Genomic DNA, 14,075 nt, shown 5'->3' with positions numbered 1-14,075 from the left:
TGCTATAGACGCCCCCTGAATGACTTGCCCAAGACCCCATAGTGAGTCAGACAGGAGACTTGAAACAGAAGCCCAGACTTCCATCCTCTACTTCATTCACCACTTTCACTACATATCTTCTCATATAACATGCTTTCCTTCATCGTTAACCCCTGCCTATCTTCATGTGTTCTGCCCTTTAAATCAGAGCTGGGTTTTGACTTAATATAATTTATAAGCACAGCATCTTGAGATTCCTCTTTCTTACTACACCCCTATGTACTCCAATCTCACAGCCACCTGAATCAAACTTTCCAGTAATTTTCTTAAAGAGCATTGCAAGGTATTGAAATTGGATTAGGTTGTACAAAGCAAACCTATTCAAATATACAAATAACATTTTTAGTAAACATTCACTGTTCCATACTATGTTTATTACTTGCATAGTCAGCACTCTCAATCATCGGTTTGAGACAAAAATCCTATTGTAGCTCTGAGACTCAAATCAAGCATGGTCATATCACTAAGTGTACAACCCTTATTCCTAGGACTACTGATTAGGTGATTAAATCTAAATCTGATAAAAAATAAATATCCTATTATACCGAATAGAATCTGTGCCACCCAGTCAGCTTGCTGGATGGCCAGTCATTCACCAATTAAAGGCAGAACTTAAAACCTTCAGCCAAGACACTAGTTTATTCATAAGCATATAAAACAAAGTCTAAACAGGTATTTTTACAGGTCAAATTCCATAACTGCTGTATTCTAGTCTAATCACAATGATAATCGGGGGGAGGGGGAAAAAAGGGGGAGGAATAGCTCTGCGGTTTGAGCATTGGCCTGCTAAACCCAGGGTTGAGAGTTCAATCCTTGAGGGGGCCATTTAGGGATCTGGGGCAAAAACTGGGGATTGATCCTGCTTTGAGCAGGGGGTTGGACTAGATGACCTCCTGAGGTCCCTTCCAACCCTGATATTATATGATTCTATGCAAGAATGTTACACTGAACATGTCTTTCTATAGCCTCACTATCCATGAAGTCAAAATAAGCATTTGACATTCAAAAAGAAAGAACATTCAAAAAAAGATACTGTCAGACTGAAGATCTCTTATTTTGGGTGGGAGGGAAGTCATCTTACCTTTGCATTTTTATTTTATTTTATTTTTTTAAACTGACATGAGACGTGAGTGACTATTACTTGCGAGTCACTGTCTCTGTCTTCTGCTGCTGGGACAAAGGGAAACAGAATTCTGTTAAGAAGAAGGGAGTCTCAGCCTACCAGTGAAAGCAGTCAGGAATCAAGAAGGGGAGGAATGGGGAAAAAAACCTCCTGCTCCCTCCCGACAGGAGGTAGGGAATTTCTCAATTTCAGATGAACAAATGCCGATACAAATGAGAAGGTACAACCCTACCAACTCCCGTACACCCACCCCAGGAGGTCACGGGGTAGTTCTGGGGACCTTGAATCCGAGGTGTCCCCCTCCAAATCACTTCATGCTCACAGGAAGAGATTTAGGATCCAATGTGGCTGTCTACACAAGGGCACATCAGAACCAACCTTTTACTGAGTCTTTACTGTATCCAGGGGACCAGTGCATATTATGGTATGCTCTACTGCCCCCATATTTGCTGTTCCTATAAAAACTTCTGAGGCTAGAATCCAGACTTAGGAAAGCCTAAGTCCCAGGTGACTAGATCCTTCTCTGATGGCTCAGAGGACTCTTTCTTGCAGGAAAGCCCTTTAAAAGGCACTCAAGTCACAAGGATATTTCTAGGACAATAAACACGAAATGGTATTTTGTCAAGGCAAAAAGCTGGAACCCTGACATTTTTCCTGTACTGCTGAAGCAGAGGGAGCAGAATAGCCTAAGTCTGAATATGGGGAGGTGATGGTGGGAGGGGGCACAAAGACACAAAACCAAAGACATACTATTGACTTATTATTAGAATATTATAGTTATAATATTTATCTAACAAATCCCAATGTAAGCTGAAGATTGGGTTCCACTCAAGCTAGCGGAAAAAGAGGAACTAAGACACAGTTGGAGACTGAGATTTTATATCCTTGGCTTTCAAATGCACACTCACTTAATAGGCTACAACACACTTTCAAATGGGTTCTACCACCAAGTGGGAGGGAATGGGATTCTGATCTGTTGCGGCCACATTATGAAGGGGAAGTTGAGATGCCTCGCAGATGCAGTGTCAGAATATTGGTTTCTTATTAATTGCCAGAGAAAAGTGCTGACAACAGAAGAATGCAGCAGCTGTCTGTATCACTTTTTACTCTCTCTTTTCTGTGGGGCTGGGAGGAAGTTAAGTTGGTTTGGTCTGGTCTGGTCTGATTAGGGCCCCTTTTCTGCATGTGGTTTCTAATCGGTCACTTCTTACCCCAGAGGTGTCAGTAACATGCATCAGATGTCAACACCTGCTTTTGATTTGTATACTTAAAAGAAAGACAAGTTCTGAAAATAAACACTAGTCATACAATTATATTAGAAGTTATGAAGATTGGTGCACTAGAGTAAGTGTTAAAATCCACTATATACACACAGCTATCAGTGTTACAATAAGCACTTACAGGCCTTTACACTGTTAAATAATGTACTAATTAATCCTCTTCAATACTTCTGTAAGGGATTATCCATAAATAAGACATTTATTTGCATACCGTACCAATGTGAAGAGCTTTGGCGGACAGACCTTGGACGAACAGTGTTAGATTGTGAAAAAAATAGCATACTTTCTTAAGGTTTCACAAATCCCTGTTCACAGGATATATTCTACATCTAGAGGCACTAAGTGGATTTGAAATGAAAACAAAATTATTTACCTGTAACTCAATCCTTTGACAAGCTTACTTCCTAGAAGATTTTGAATAGTCAATCTGGTTTCGTCCAGGAGATTTTTAGCAGCTGAATCTCCCACGGCAATAGCAACAATGCGGCCAAGATCCTGACCTTTTAAAAAATCCTGAAGTCTCCTGCTTTCATTTTGATATTCATGGGTATCAAACTTATCAACAACCAAAACTTGTGCTGTGTCCTGGTCAATCACTCTCACATTTAGCCCCCGGGAAAAATTCCTTTCAAACGCATAAGAACCAGAGGCCAGCCCTGAGGAATACATAGACTTTGACAGCAAAGTCCATGATAACTTATGAGTCCCATGCAATTCCAGTGTTCCATCAGAGCCAACACCAATAAACTTTTTGCCAAATGTTGGCACATCATCACCTTCATCAGATTTGCCATACAAGATTATAGTTGCTTTGGATTTATAGCGACAGTTCTGTGCTCCAATATGAAGCGCTCCACCATCCTTTATCAGGATAAACCGAGTTCTCAAAGTGATATTTCTGGATCCATCTTTATCATCACCGAAGACAAGCAATCCTATAGGAAATAATTTCAGTTTTAAGCTATGTTTTAAAGAAACAGATTTTGCTTAAAAAAAAAGTGCAAGCCAAACATTGCAATAAAAAACCCTAAATGTTAGGGGAAGTTAAATAATTTTGGTTTCTAAATGGATTGAGGAAAGGAAAATGGGTTTTACAGGCAGTCATACGTTAAAATCTATCTGGAACAGAATTGTAACTTCTAGTATATCAACATTTTGAAAAACTGGCTTATAGTTTCATTAAATATGATAATTGCTAATCTGTTCTGCCAATTTGTTTTCTCAACATCTGAACAAACAATGCATCAATACTGATTCCGCCAATCAGATAGAAAGTTACTGTCCAAGTCCTGCTTTACAAGGCTCCTAGAGTCTCTTGCAGGTGTCCCACTGAAGAGCCAGGGGCATTTGTTCATCAGTTTATATATTTGAGACTTGACACAAAAGCAGGAAGCGCAGTAAAAGCTGAGGAGCTAGTGATTGATAAAGCTGCAATACCACTGGACCAATAATGACTTGAACATCAAGACAACCAGACAGATATGGGACATGGAATGATCTAACAAAATTGTTTAAATTTAGACAGACCTACCAATGCCTACAGTATGATAGGAAAGAAAGAAGAATTAACTAATTCCCAAGAATTAGAATCATCACTCCATTTTTCTTGACTTCAAAGATATATGGGAGTCCTGGGTCTCATTATGCGATCTACTCATAAATCATTCAACACTATACAGGCACATTGTCTGCTGTGGGCAGCTTGCATGTAGTGTATGTGTGACAATCAGGGTCCAGACATCCCAAGGGGAGAAGAGAAGATTTAAACCCCAGCAATGAGCAGTTAAACCAACTGACTGCATACTATATTATTGTACTATAAAAAACACATCAGGTAAGGTCTTTTATGAAAGCTTGTAATGTATATAGGCTATGGTTATGAATTTACATATTTGTGTATGTAGAAAACTGTGCTCAGTCTGTGGTGCACTTCAGCTACCTCTCAGCAGGGCAGCGAGTAGTCATAGTCAGTAGTAGAGATGGGGAGGGGCATCTCCCAAGCCAGCTGTTTATACAAAACCAGCCTCAAGAAACTATCCCATTGTCCAGCCCAGGAAAAGACAATGATGGACCATTAGAGTTAACGGAAAGACGCAGAGAATTTGAAACTGAAAAGAACATCCTGGCTCCCCACACTGACTAATCATGAGTCACCACCATGGGGCAGGGTGGGGTTTGAGAGAGATTAAAGAAGCCTTTTAAAAGCAGGCTTGGAACTGAGGTTTTTTTATCCATAACTTGGGGGCAGGCTCAAGGTGAGTAGCTTTTGGGGGTGGGAGAGGATTGCTTTAAGGCAACAGGTAACTCTTATTAGAAAAGGGATTTTATCTTTGATATGAACGTGCAAAAGCCTGAGGTTGTCTTTTTATGTTGATTTTCCATGTGACTTGTATATGTTTGCCTTCCCTTACTAATTCATCTTTAAATCTATGTTTATTTAAAGACTTTTTATTTAGGTTTTATCCCAGGCAGGTTGCTGCTGTGCAAACTGTGTGGAGTGCATACACCTGGGGAAGCAGAGGACTGTTTCAAGCCTTCAAAATTTACAAGGCAGACAGTGACAGAACTTCTTACTGATCTGTCTGGTCCCCAAAACATCACAACATATTACTCTTAACAAACCAAGATGCTACAGAGCCTAAGCATGTTACCAGTAGAGATGCAAAAAAGTGATGAGTAAGTTGTATGTAGTTTTGTGCAAAAATATTAGTCATTTAATGCTGGACGATTTCACAACTCCAATTTTATTTTCTTCAAAGTGGTCATTTTCATATTGAAACTGAACATTTTCAATGCAAAAGTATTTGTTGGAATGATGTTCAATTCTGAACTTTCCTTAAAAAAAGCCATCAGAGTGAAAGAGACCCATTTTTGTAAAGTACAATTGCTAATTTCCAAAGTTTTTCACTAAATATTTCAAATGAAACGCAAATTGAAGTTCTCATATTTCATTGCAGGGTTTCTGCACACATTACTAATGCAGAAGAGCAAGTGTTTTGGCAACACCTGAATGGGGAAAGGGAAGTATATGTTTGTTTGTATACGCCAACTTCCCTCCTCACCAGCCTTCCCTCTTCAACCAACACTGTCACATTCACCTACACCTGTCTAATGTGCTTTGAGCATAAATCAGAAATGTGTTAAAAAATGGGACATAACAGTTGATTGAAGCACATGGCTTGTTTTGCCATTACACACCTCCATCCTGTATGACTAGAGAGTGCACCGTAGCATCCAAATTCAGACGAAACAAATCTCCCTTTTTGATGATAACTCTCTTTCCAGCATCTTGTCCAGGGTTCCAATTCTGAAGACGAGGGTTCTGATCTGGACAATTCTCTGAAATAACCAATTCAATTAAAAACACCACAAACACATAAAGACAAGACATTGCCATATAAAGTAAAAAAAACTAGAAGTCAGTGGTTCTCCTCCCTCTACAGCAACATGAAGGTTTCATTCATTAGGAACATGTTTCTTTTTCAAATTAGATGGAATGGGATCAGAAATAATGGATGATCTTGTTTCTTTCTGCTGTTTTCCTAATTGTACCATAGAAGATACTGCAGTTAGTCGCATCAGGGTTCAAACTTATGTAGCAAAAACAGTGACAGGGTATGTGAAGGCTGACTAGCTTTAGTAGAAGGAATGTATTCTTGCTCTTAAACTGAGCCACTTAGCCCAATAAGAGCATTACAAGATGCTCCTGCCAAAAGGGCACCAATCATTTAGATACCAAGGAGACCCGTATGCTGTCAGCTGAAGTTACAGAAACATAGAATTCTCTTCTCTCAACAATTGGGTTAAGATTGTTAAAATAGCTGCCTACTGCAGTGGTAGAGACCTGCCTTCTCATAGTACGGAGGAGGGAAGACAGAGATTGGAGAGACTCTCTGAAGCATCTGGAAAAGGAGAAATTGGGGATAGGGGAGGTGAACAACAGATGCCAAGACTAACAGGCCAGCACCCAGTGTTAGAACAATGGTTGGATGGTTTCATGTCAATGGAATTCATCCATTTAGCCTTCTCATTTCTCCTTCAGAGACTATCTTACATCAAAAGGCAATTTAGTTTCAGAAAATAAACGGGCATGTAAGACTAGACAATTGTAAACAGCCCTATCTAAGGAAGTGGGATTGCCACCCTGTAATGAAATAGATACTATTCATCTCATCTTTAATGTAATCATTAGCATTTCTGATATATATATTTTGTAACTTATTTAACACCATACTCTCACTTCAATCTTTTTCTACGCTGTGAATTCATATCAATCTTTTTCACAGGAGCCAAGATTTGACTTAGAAAAGGAAGATTAAGACAACTAAATATGTAAATACATGGCCAGAAGAAACCTAAGGGATAATATAAACTCTACAAGAAAACAAAAAGGAAGGAAATATCAGGGCAGGAGAGAATTGTTTAGGGTGGTCCAAAGTGATGATGATATAAAACTCAACAAATGAATTTAAGCTAAATAGCAGGAAGCATTTCCTTAATAGTAGTATCTGCTAGACTGTGGATTAATCTCCAAAGGAAATGGAAGCCCCATTATTTCAGAATTAGACTGTACAAAGCTGTAGGGAAACATATTGCCAGGGACACCAAAGGGAAATTTAATAAGATGATCTAATGAGACAGTAAATTTACTATAAGTTCTATGAAAAGATCTATAAAGTGCAGTGCTAAGGACTGTAACTTCAGTGCAGAGATAGGAAGGAGAGGGATAAGAGAGCAATTCTAAAATTGACTGTTTTAGGATCTCTGATAAATTAAATGCTGACAAAGGAGATATGAACATCACAGGCACATATTAAGTTCCTCTAACATAAATATGTTTTTGAAACACAGAATGTGCATCTGTTCTCTGATGATTGCTATGAAGAAAATTAAGACTTTTTTCACAGTTGGAAGTGCATTGAAAATCTTCCTTGATATTTCAGGACCAGGGACCAGAATGAAGCAGCCAGCATTTAATACTAATACAATATATCACCCTCCAAAATGATCAGTTGTGTTTTACACAGATACACTTTTCAGTATATATTCCTGTTTTCAATTATTTGCAACTTTGGCAAAGATAACTTTGCCAAACTAATGGTTCAGGCTGAACATTTTCCAGGCTGGGTAGCTGCTTGATTTTAAGTTTCAGCAAAGCAGTGCAACTGTTTCTGAAAACAAGTTTAGGGAAAAAAATATGCTATTTTCCAAATGTTTAAAAAAAAAAATCTTAACTCTTTAACTGAGAAGCTTTGGAGCAATAACTTGAAATTTGGCAGGGGACTGAATAGGTAGAGGTGTCACCACTGTGGTCACATAGGAACCTTTTGTTGTCCCTACAAAAAGTCCTCAAATTTAGGGGTATAAACCTCTGGAAAAGTCACCACTTTCATGTGCTCGGTAGAGGCTCGCAAGGGTCTGGCAGCTAAATTCTCTGAAGATTCTGTCTACCCTCAGCATGATCTAGCCCAGGGCTGCAAGTGCCAAGCAGAATTTCTCTACATTTGCTCCTCATTGAAGCCAAGGGTCACTTGTAGCATGCTACAATGGTACCAAGAGCAGGGAGATTGTCTCTCCTTGTGCTCTCAATGGTCTCCCTTGCTGGCACCCAAACAGACTGACTAGAACATAGGGTGAGAGGAGCAAGGAGGAGGGCAGAAGCAGAGAGGGACAAGCTGGGAGGACAGGACAGAAAGGGACAAGCTCATGGAGGGGCATGCTAGAGGGAAAGGGTCTAACTACTACAGCACAATGCCCTCACCCCAAAAACTTGGAATTCAACCCAGGGTTCCCGAGTCTCACTGTTTCTCTACTATTAAATAGCTGTGAAAACTACTGGCAAAGTGGGTGCCTCATCCCACCTCTAATATTCACAGAGGGTACCAGCCTACTACTGCTACCAGTTACTCCACTGGCTCAAGTGGTAGACACAAGCCTTCACTGTGGATATAAAGATTCCAATCCTGCTGAAAAACTATGAGGGGGAAGAAGGGATGCAGAGTTCAGCATGGTTACACATGACAGAATGTTTGGATTTTTTTTAATTAAAGGGGCATAAGTGGAATTCTCCTTTACAGAGATACTTGGAAAATTCCAATCAATGTGTCATTTATTTTAAGACACACCAGAATAAATTTTAGGCAGGCGGAATGTAACTAGCTGTATTGAAAATGGCCTGAATTCCAGGATTAATACTTCCGCTCTTGTAAAGAGAGCAATGAGATCTCCAATAATGCAAGTAGATCTCATCAAAGTAGACTGGACCTCAAGGAACCCAGTGCTCACTACCATATTAATGAAGTGATTAAGGTATAACTCAGAGAATAGTGTCACCTACAGAATCATCAACACCTCCTCCTGCAACACCTTGTGTTTCCTTGGAAGTCTGCCAAGTACTGATAAGGCACAACTCTACTGCGGGTGCAAAATTCAACTAGTTCAAAAGTCTGATGAAGGAATGACTGCAGATCAAATAAATGTCATCTTGAAACAATCTGCATATGAACACAAAAGCACACTAACTCTTTCATAATTTTACAGATTAAGACAAGAAGGAATCATTATGATAATCTAATCTGAGCTCCTGCATAACCCGACCCAAAGAAATTTACCTGGTAAACTCTGCAACAAATCCATTGCTTTTTAGAGCCTCCACTTTAAAAGTCTCCCAATCTAGATTTTAAAAAAGACTTCTCAAGTCACCTCCTCCTAACCTTCTTTTGGATAAAACTAACTAGACTGAGCCTCTTAAATTATTCACTGTAAAGCAGATTGTCCTAGAATTTGAATAATTCTTGCAGCCCCTTTTGAACCCTTTACAATATCTTTTTTTGAAGGATTGACACCAGAACAGAATTACAATGGGAATACCATCTCCCAACTCTTATTGAATATTCCCCTATTGACACATCCAAGGATCCCACAGCACTGCACTGGGAGCTCATATTCAGTTGACTATCTCTAAGTTCTTCTCACTTTCCATGAGACAGTCCCACACCCTGTAAGAGGGGTTGACTTTTGTTGTTCTCACGTGTGGCCTTGCTGTGACGCGGACAGACTGGTCAACTGGCATATGACCCATAACTTCACAGGAGGTACTGAAATGATAAACAGATTCCCTGGCCATTCCCTGCTGGTAGTTATCAAAGCCATGTTAAATAGACTAGAAACTTTAATATGTTTACTTAGTATTGTTAGAGACTTAAAAGGGTAGATGCTAATTATATTTGTCTATGTTTACCTATATCTTGTTAGAAGTTTAACGATGTGATCTAATTAGCTTGTAGATGCTAAAATTCTGTTCCTGTCTCATAATGCTTCATTACTGCATTCTATTGATTCGGAGATCAAAAGGGGATATCATCATTTAGATGGGACATATTCTGTAATATTATTGTCCTCATTTCTCTTTGAAACTTGTAAATTGCACATAGTAAACTACTTTTGAACTGCCTGAATGGTTAATTGCCTTATGCTAATGGTTACCTGTGTATGCATAAGAAACAGAGATTAGCTTCAAAGCAACAGTATACATTACCTATTCTTCATCCAAGGAAGGCATTGCTCTGATTGATGGCTGGCTGCAACTAAGAAAGCTTTGGGCCTGAAACTTTTTAATCTCCCATCTGTTTAAACTTTGACAGGAAAAGTCTAAGCCCAGAAGACTGATATCTCCAGGTCTACTCTGGATTAACTCTGGAATTCTCATGGAAGAATTTGAACAAACTCAAATTGTTTGATTGCCTATTGGAGTATAACCTTTTAAAATGGATTCCAGAAGGACTTTTACAAGTCAGCAGCCTCACTATCTCTGCTATGAAACTGACCTGAGAACTTTACTTATATGTGCATGTATATTGATCTTTTAACCATAGCAACTCTCCTCTTTCTTTTGATTAATAAATCTTAGGTTTAGTTAATAAGGATTGGCTGTAAGTGTGTATTTGGGTGAGATCTGAAATATTCATTGACCTAGTGGGCAATATGTCAGGTCCCTGGGGATTGGTAGAACTTTAAGTATGGTGAATAAGGTTTTAGTAATCACTTGCTATATTAGACTTGGCTGTCTGGATGGGATTGCTTAAAGGAGGCTGTAGTTTGGTTTCTTGGTAACCAGTGTGGTAATACAGAAGCGGTTTAGTTACTGGCTTGGTGAAATCTAATTATAGAATAAACCACCAGTGTGGGGGATTGTCTGCCCTATTCCTTGCAGTTAACCCAGAGTGTGGCATTCTCAGTGTGGCCCCTCCAGGCACCATGGTCACACTTGCATTTGGCTGTTTTAAAGCATGTGTTGTTCAAATGAGTCCAGGTTACCACTGAGTGATCAAGGTCACACTATATAACTGACCTGACCTGTCATTTACCACCCCAATTTTTATTTTCTTCTATATCACTGGAGAAAGATATTGAATAGTACTGGGTGAAGAACTGATCTCTGTGGAACCCCATTAGAAATACGACCACTGGATAGAGGTTACAATTACTTTTTAAAATCAGTCATCAGTTTTTAATCTAATCAATATGCGCTACATTGATTTTGTACAGTGCTAATTTTTTTAAATCAGAATGTCTTGCAGTAAAGTCAAATGCCTTTCAAAAGTCCAAATACATTAAATTGTGTTGGTATAGGTAACTCGTAATCAACTGTTTTGACATTTTCCAAACAAACAAACAGATCCTCATTAATTATGCTACCATCATTTAATTCTTTACTAACTGCATCCCCTATTAGCCGTTCCAAGATTTTGCATGAGATTGATATCAAGTTTAACTATAGGACAGTTAACCAGGCCATCCTGTTTATCCTTTTTAAAATACTGGTGTATTAGCTTTTTCCCATTCCTCTGGAACTTTAACATATTTTGGAATACTGGGAAAAACCCAACATCAATGGTTCAAAGAGCTCATTCGTCAATTCTTTTAAAACTCTTGAGTGTAGGTCATCTGGTACTGAGATTTAAAAAGGTTTAATTTTATTATGTGCTGTTTAACATCCTCCCTAGTTATGGTTGGAATAGAAAAATATCGCTGACCTATGAATTCATCATCCAGCATCTCCCCAAATACAGAACAGAAATATTTGAACATTTCTGTCTCTTCTGCATCATTGTTGACAATTTTATCATCCCTATCTAGTAACGGATCTATAGCACCACTAAGATTTCTTTTGTTCCCAGTTATTTAAATCTCCTTCTTATTGTCCTTCGCCTTAGTGGCCATATAGTTTTCATGGATACCCTCAGCTCCTCTTATAAATTAGACCAGTTAACATCACCGCTATCAACTTCCCCTTTTTTACCCATGTGTTATATTATTTTTAACAAAATATATTTTTAAATAGATAAATATAAACATCAAATATATATTTATTTTTAACATTAATACTGATGATTGTTAAACTATATTCATAGCTTGTGTAAATGAATTCTTATTACAATAACTTACCATCTGGTGCATATTTTGAAGATATTCCCAAGATAATTGCCAGTGCAATAAAAAATGAAAAGCTAGAAATACCAAAGCAAATGAGAGTATTTTTGTGTCTTTTCTTTCTGCTTGCTTCTGCTTGACGGCGCTGCTCCTCTGGCGAGAGGGCAAATGTTGCATGGCCTTCTTGTCCTGCAGATGTAAATTTGGCTGAAGTCTGGCTCTTTGGACATGGGGATGGACGAAGAGGAACAATTCTCCCTGGAACATAGCCAGAAGATCGATGACTGCTCCCATTCTGAGGCTGAAGGAAAACAGGGGAATTCCCCCTGTGATCAATGGCTTGCATGTTATAAGGTCACTGAAGGGGGAAAAAAAATAAATGAATGATTATGAAAAACAATCAGTTTAGGTCACGTGTGTTACGTGACTATATGCGTCTCTCTCTGCTCTCGCTATTTATACTGTACCAATATCGTAGTAGCCAGAATTTGCCATAACATAACAGTTCAAAACATTTGTGCATAAATGAAATAAAACCTTATTAACAAAAAATTTGCTATAGGGAATCTAACCACTGACAATCTCTCAGCATTTCAGCACAGTAATTGCTGATCCCCTCTTAATTTTTAATTAAATGTTTTTGTGTATAATTTTGTGATTAAGAAGTGATTGGTTAAACTGTAAGACAGTATGTCAGCACAAGCCCCACAATAGTTATGCAGAGAATGCCTACATGTATTTCCACAGTATGCAGAAACTGAATCAACTCTTCATTGTTCTCCCTTCAAAAAGTGAAGCATGAAATTCCCTTCACTTCATATTTTAAGCACCAAAAAGGCCCCTTTTCATTTAGCATGAACAAATCTCAGGCATAGCATATTTACACCCATCCCCCCTTCCTTAGATGCAGTTATGTTAACATGTATAATCAGGACAAGCATAGATGTTCTGCATGCAGTAATTTTGACTTACAGCACAACTTTGTTGTTAGGAAAGGTGTGTCTGGAATGGTTTTATAAGCAGATCACCTGCATCCTGTTCAGCAAGGTCTCATGATACTTCTCTTTGCCAAGCTGCGTGGGTTGTGACACAAAGTCTGGGAGCTACATGACCTCTCCAGACCCTGGCACTTATCACCCAACACAGAGAAGGATTTTTGTTCCAGTTGCTAGCAACCTCTCTCTGAGGGAGCTAGTGACAAAGACCCATTAAAAATATGGTTCCCAGACCCCCATCATTCTTGCCAGTTGTTCAGAACTGACAAATCTTAATTTATGGTTTGCTTTAAAAGATACATAATGTGCACTATATTTCAATTTTTGTCTAATATTTACTGCAAGCAGCGTTCTGAAAGTCAGCATGTATCCCATTAAAATTTCTAGTAGTGGGATATTTGAGAAAGCTGAGTAAATTGAATATATGTGAAGCTTGATCTACTAAAGACTATAGATCCTGTTAAATAACACGTGCTGATGAATGATAGAAATAAGAGCCTACCAATAACGAGACAAAGACCCTTTATTCTCCTCTACTAACAAAGGAATCCTACAGTATATATTCTAAAATGCCAGGCACATTGATGAAGGAGAGAAATTACAATGGTAATCTTATTCTGAGAAATAGCAGGGAATTTTGTGTCTCACATGCTGCAAAATCTGATACTCCACTGTTCCAGGGTGAGAACCAGCCTGTTCAGTAACCGCCTGGATTACCCTTTTATAGGAGACAATGCATCTCCTATACACATAATGAAAGCTAAAAGCATTGAAACACTAGCTAGAGAAGGAACAGCAGAGGACAGCGCACAAATTGGCCCAAATCCTCTAGAGACTATCCCAAAGTTCCTTGCACCTGCTCCTTGTGGCAAATGGACTTTTCAACATTCATCCCTTTATTTTTTCATAGCTGTTTCCCAAACTCATTTACTTAATCCCCACTCCCAGATTTACTGTCCAATGTTTCATGAGCATTTGAAGAATGGCTCTCTTACCATATGTGCATTTTAAACTAAACTCAACTACTAGACTTCTAAATAAAATACTGATTCAGATTTTACTTAAGAAAAATCAACATGTAGCCTTAAAGTCAAATTACTTTGAAGCCTCAGCCTTCTTTACAAAAGACAGCACCTATTGCAAACTGGACCAAACAAAGATATCCTCTAGTACAGTGGTTTTCAATTTTTTTTTTTCTGGCAACCC

The 14,075-nt window shown here is 38.6% G+C and overlaps 1 protein-coding gene across 4 annotated transcripts in view; it reads right to left on the bottom strand.

Annotated features, from left to right (window-relative positions):
* CEMIP2 (cell migration inducing hyaluronidase 2) overlaps positions 1–14,075 on the bottom strand; it is an 80,690-nt gene that overhangs the window by 35,472 nt on the left and 31,143 nt on the right. For all 4 annotated transcript variants that reach the window (XM_077817589.1, XM_077817588.1, XM_077817587.1 and 1 more), the window contains 3 exons: positions 11,890–12,232; positions 5,641–5,781; positions 2,816–3,377 (listed from right to left, as the gene is read on the bottom strand). In XM_077817589.1, coding sequence (XP_077673715.1) covers positions 2,816–3,377; positions 5,641–5,781; positions 11,890–12,220 — 1,034 coding nt within the window. In that variant the 5' untranslated portion in view covers positions 12,221–12,232. The remainder of the gene's footprint in view (positions 1–2,815; positions 3,378–5,640; positions 5,782–11,889; positions 12,233–14,075) is intronic.

This window comes from Eretmochelys imbricata, chromosome 5, assembly GCF_965152235.1.
Source record: "Eretmochelys imbricata isolate rEreImb1 chromosome 5, rEreImb1.hap1, whole genome shotgun sequence".
Taxonomy (NCBI): Eukaryota; Metazoa; Chordata; order Testudines; family Cheloniidae; genus Eretmochelys; species Eretmochelys imbricata.
The sequence above is the reverse complement of the archived record's forward strand: the minus strand, read 5'-3'. Positions and strand labels throughout refer to the sequence as shown.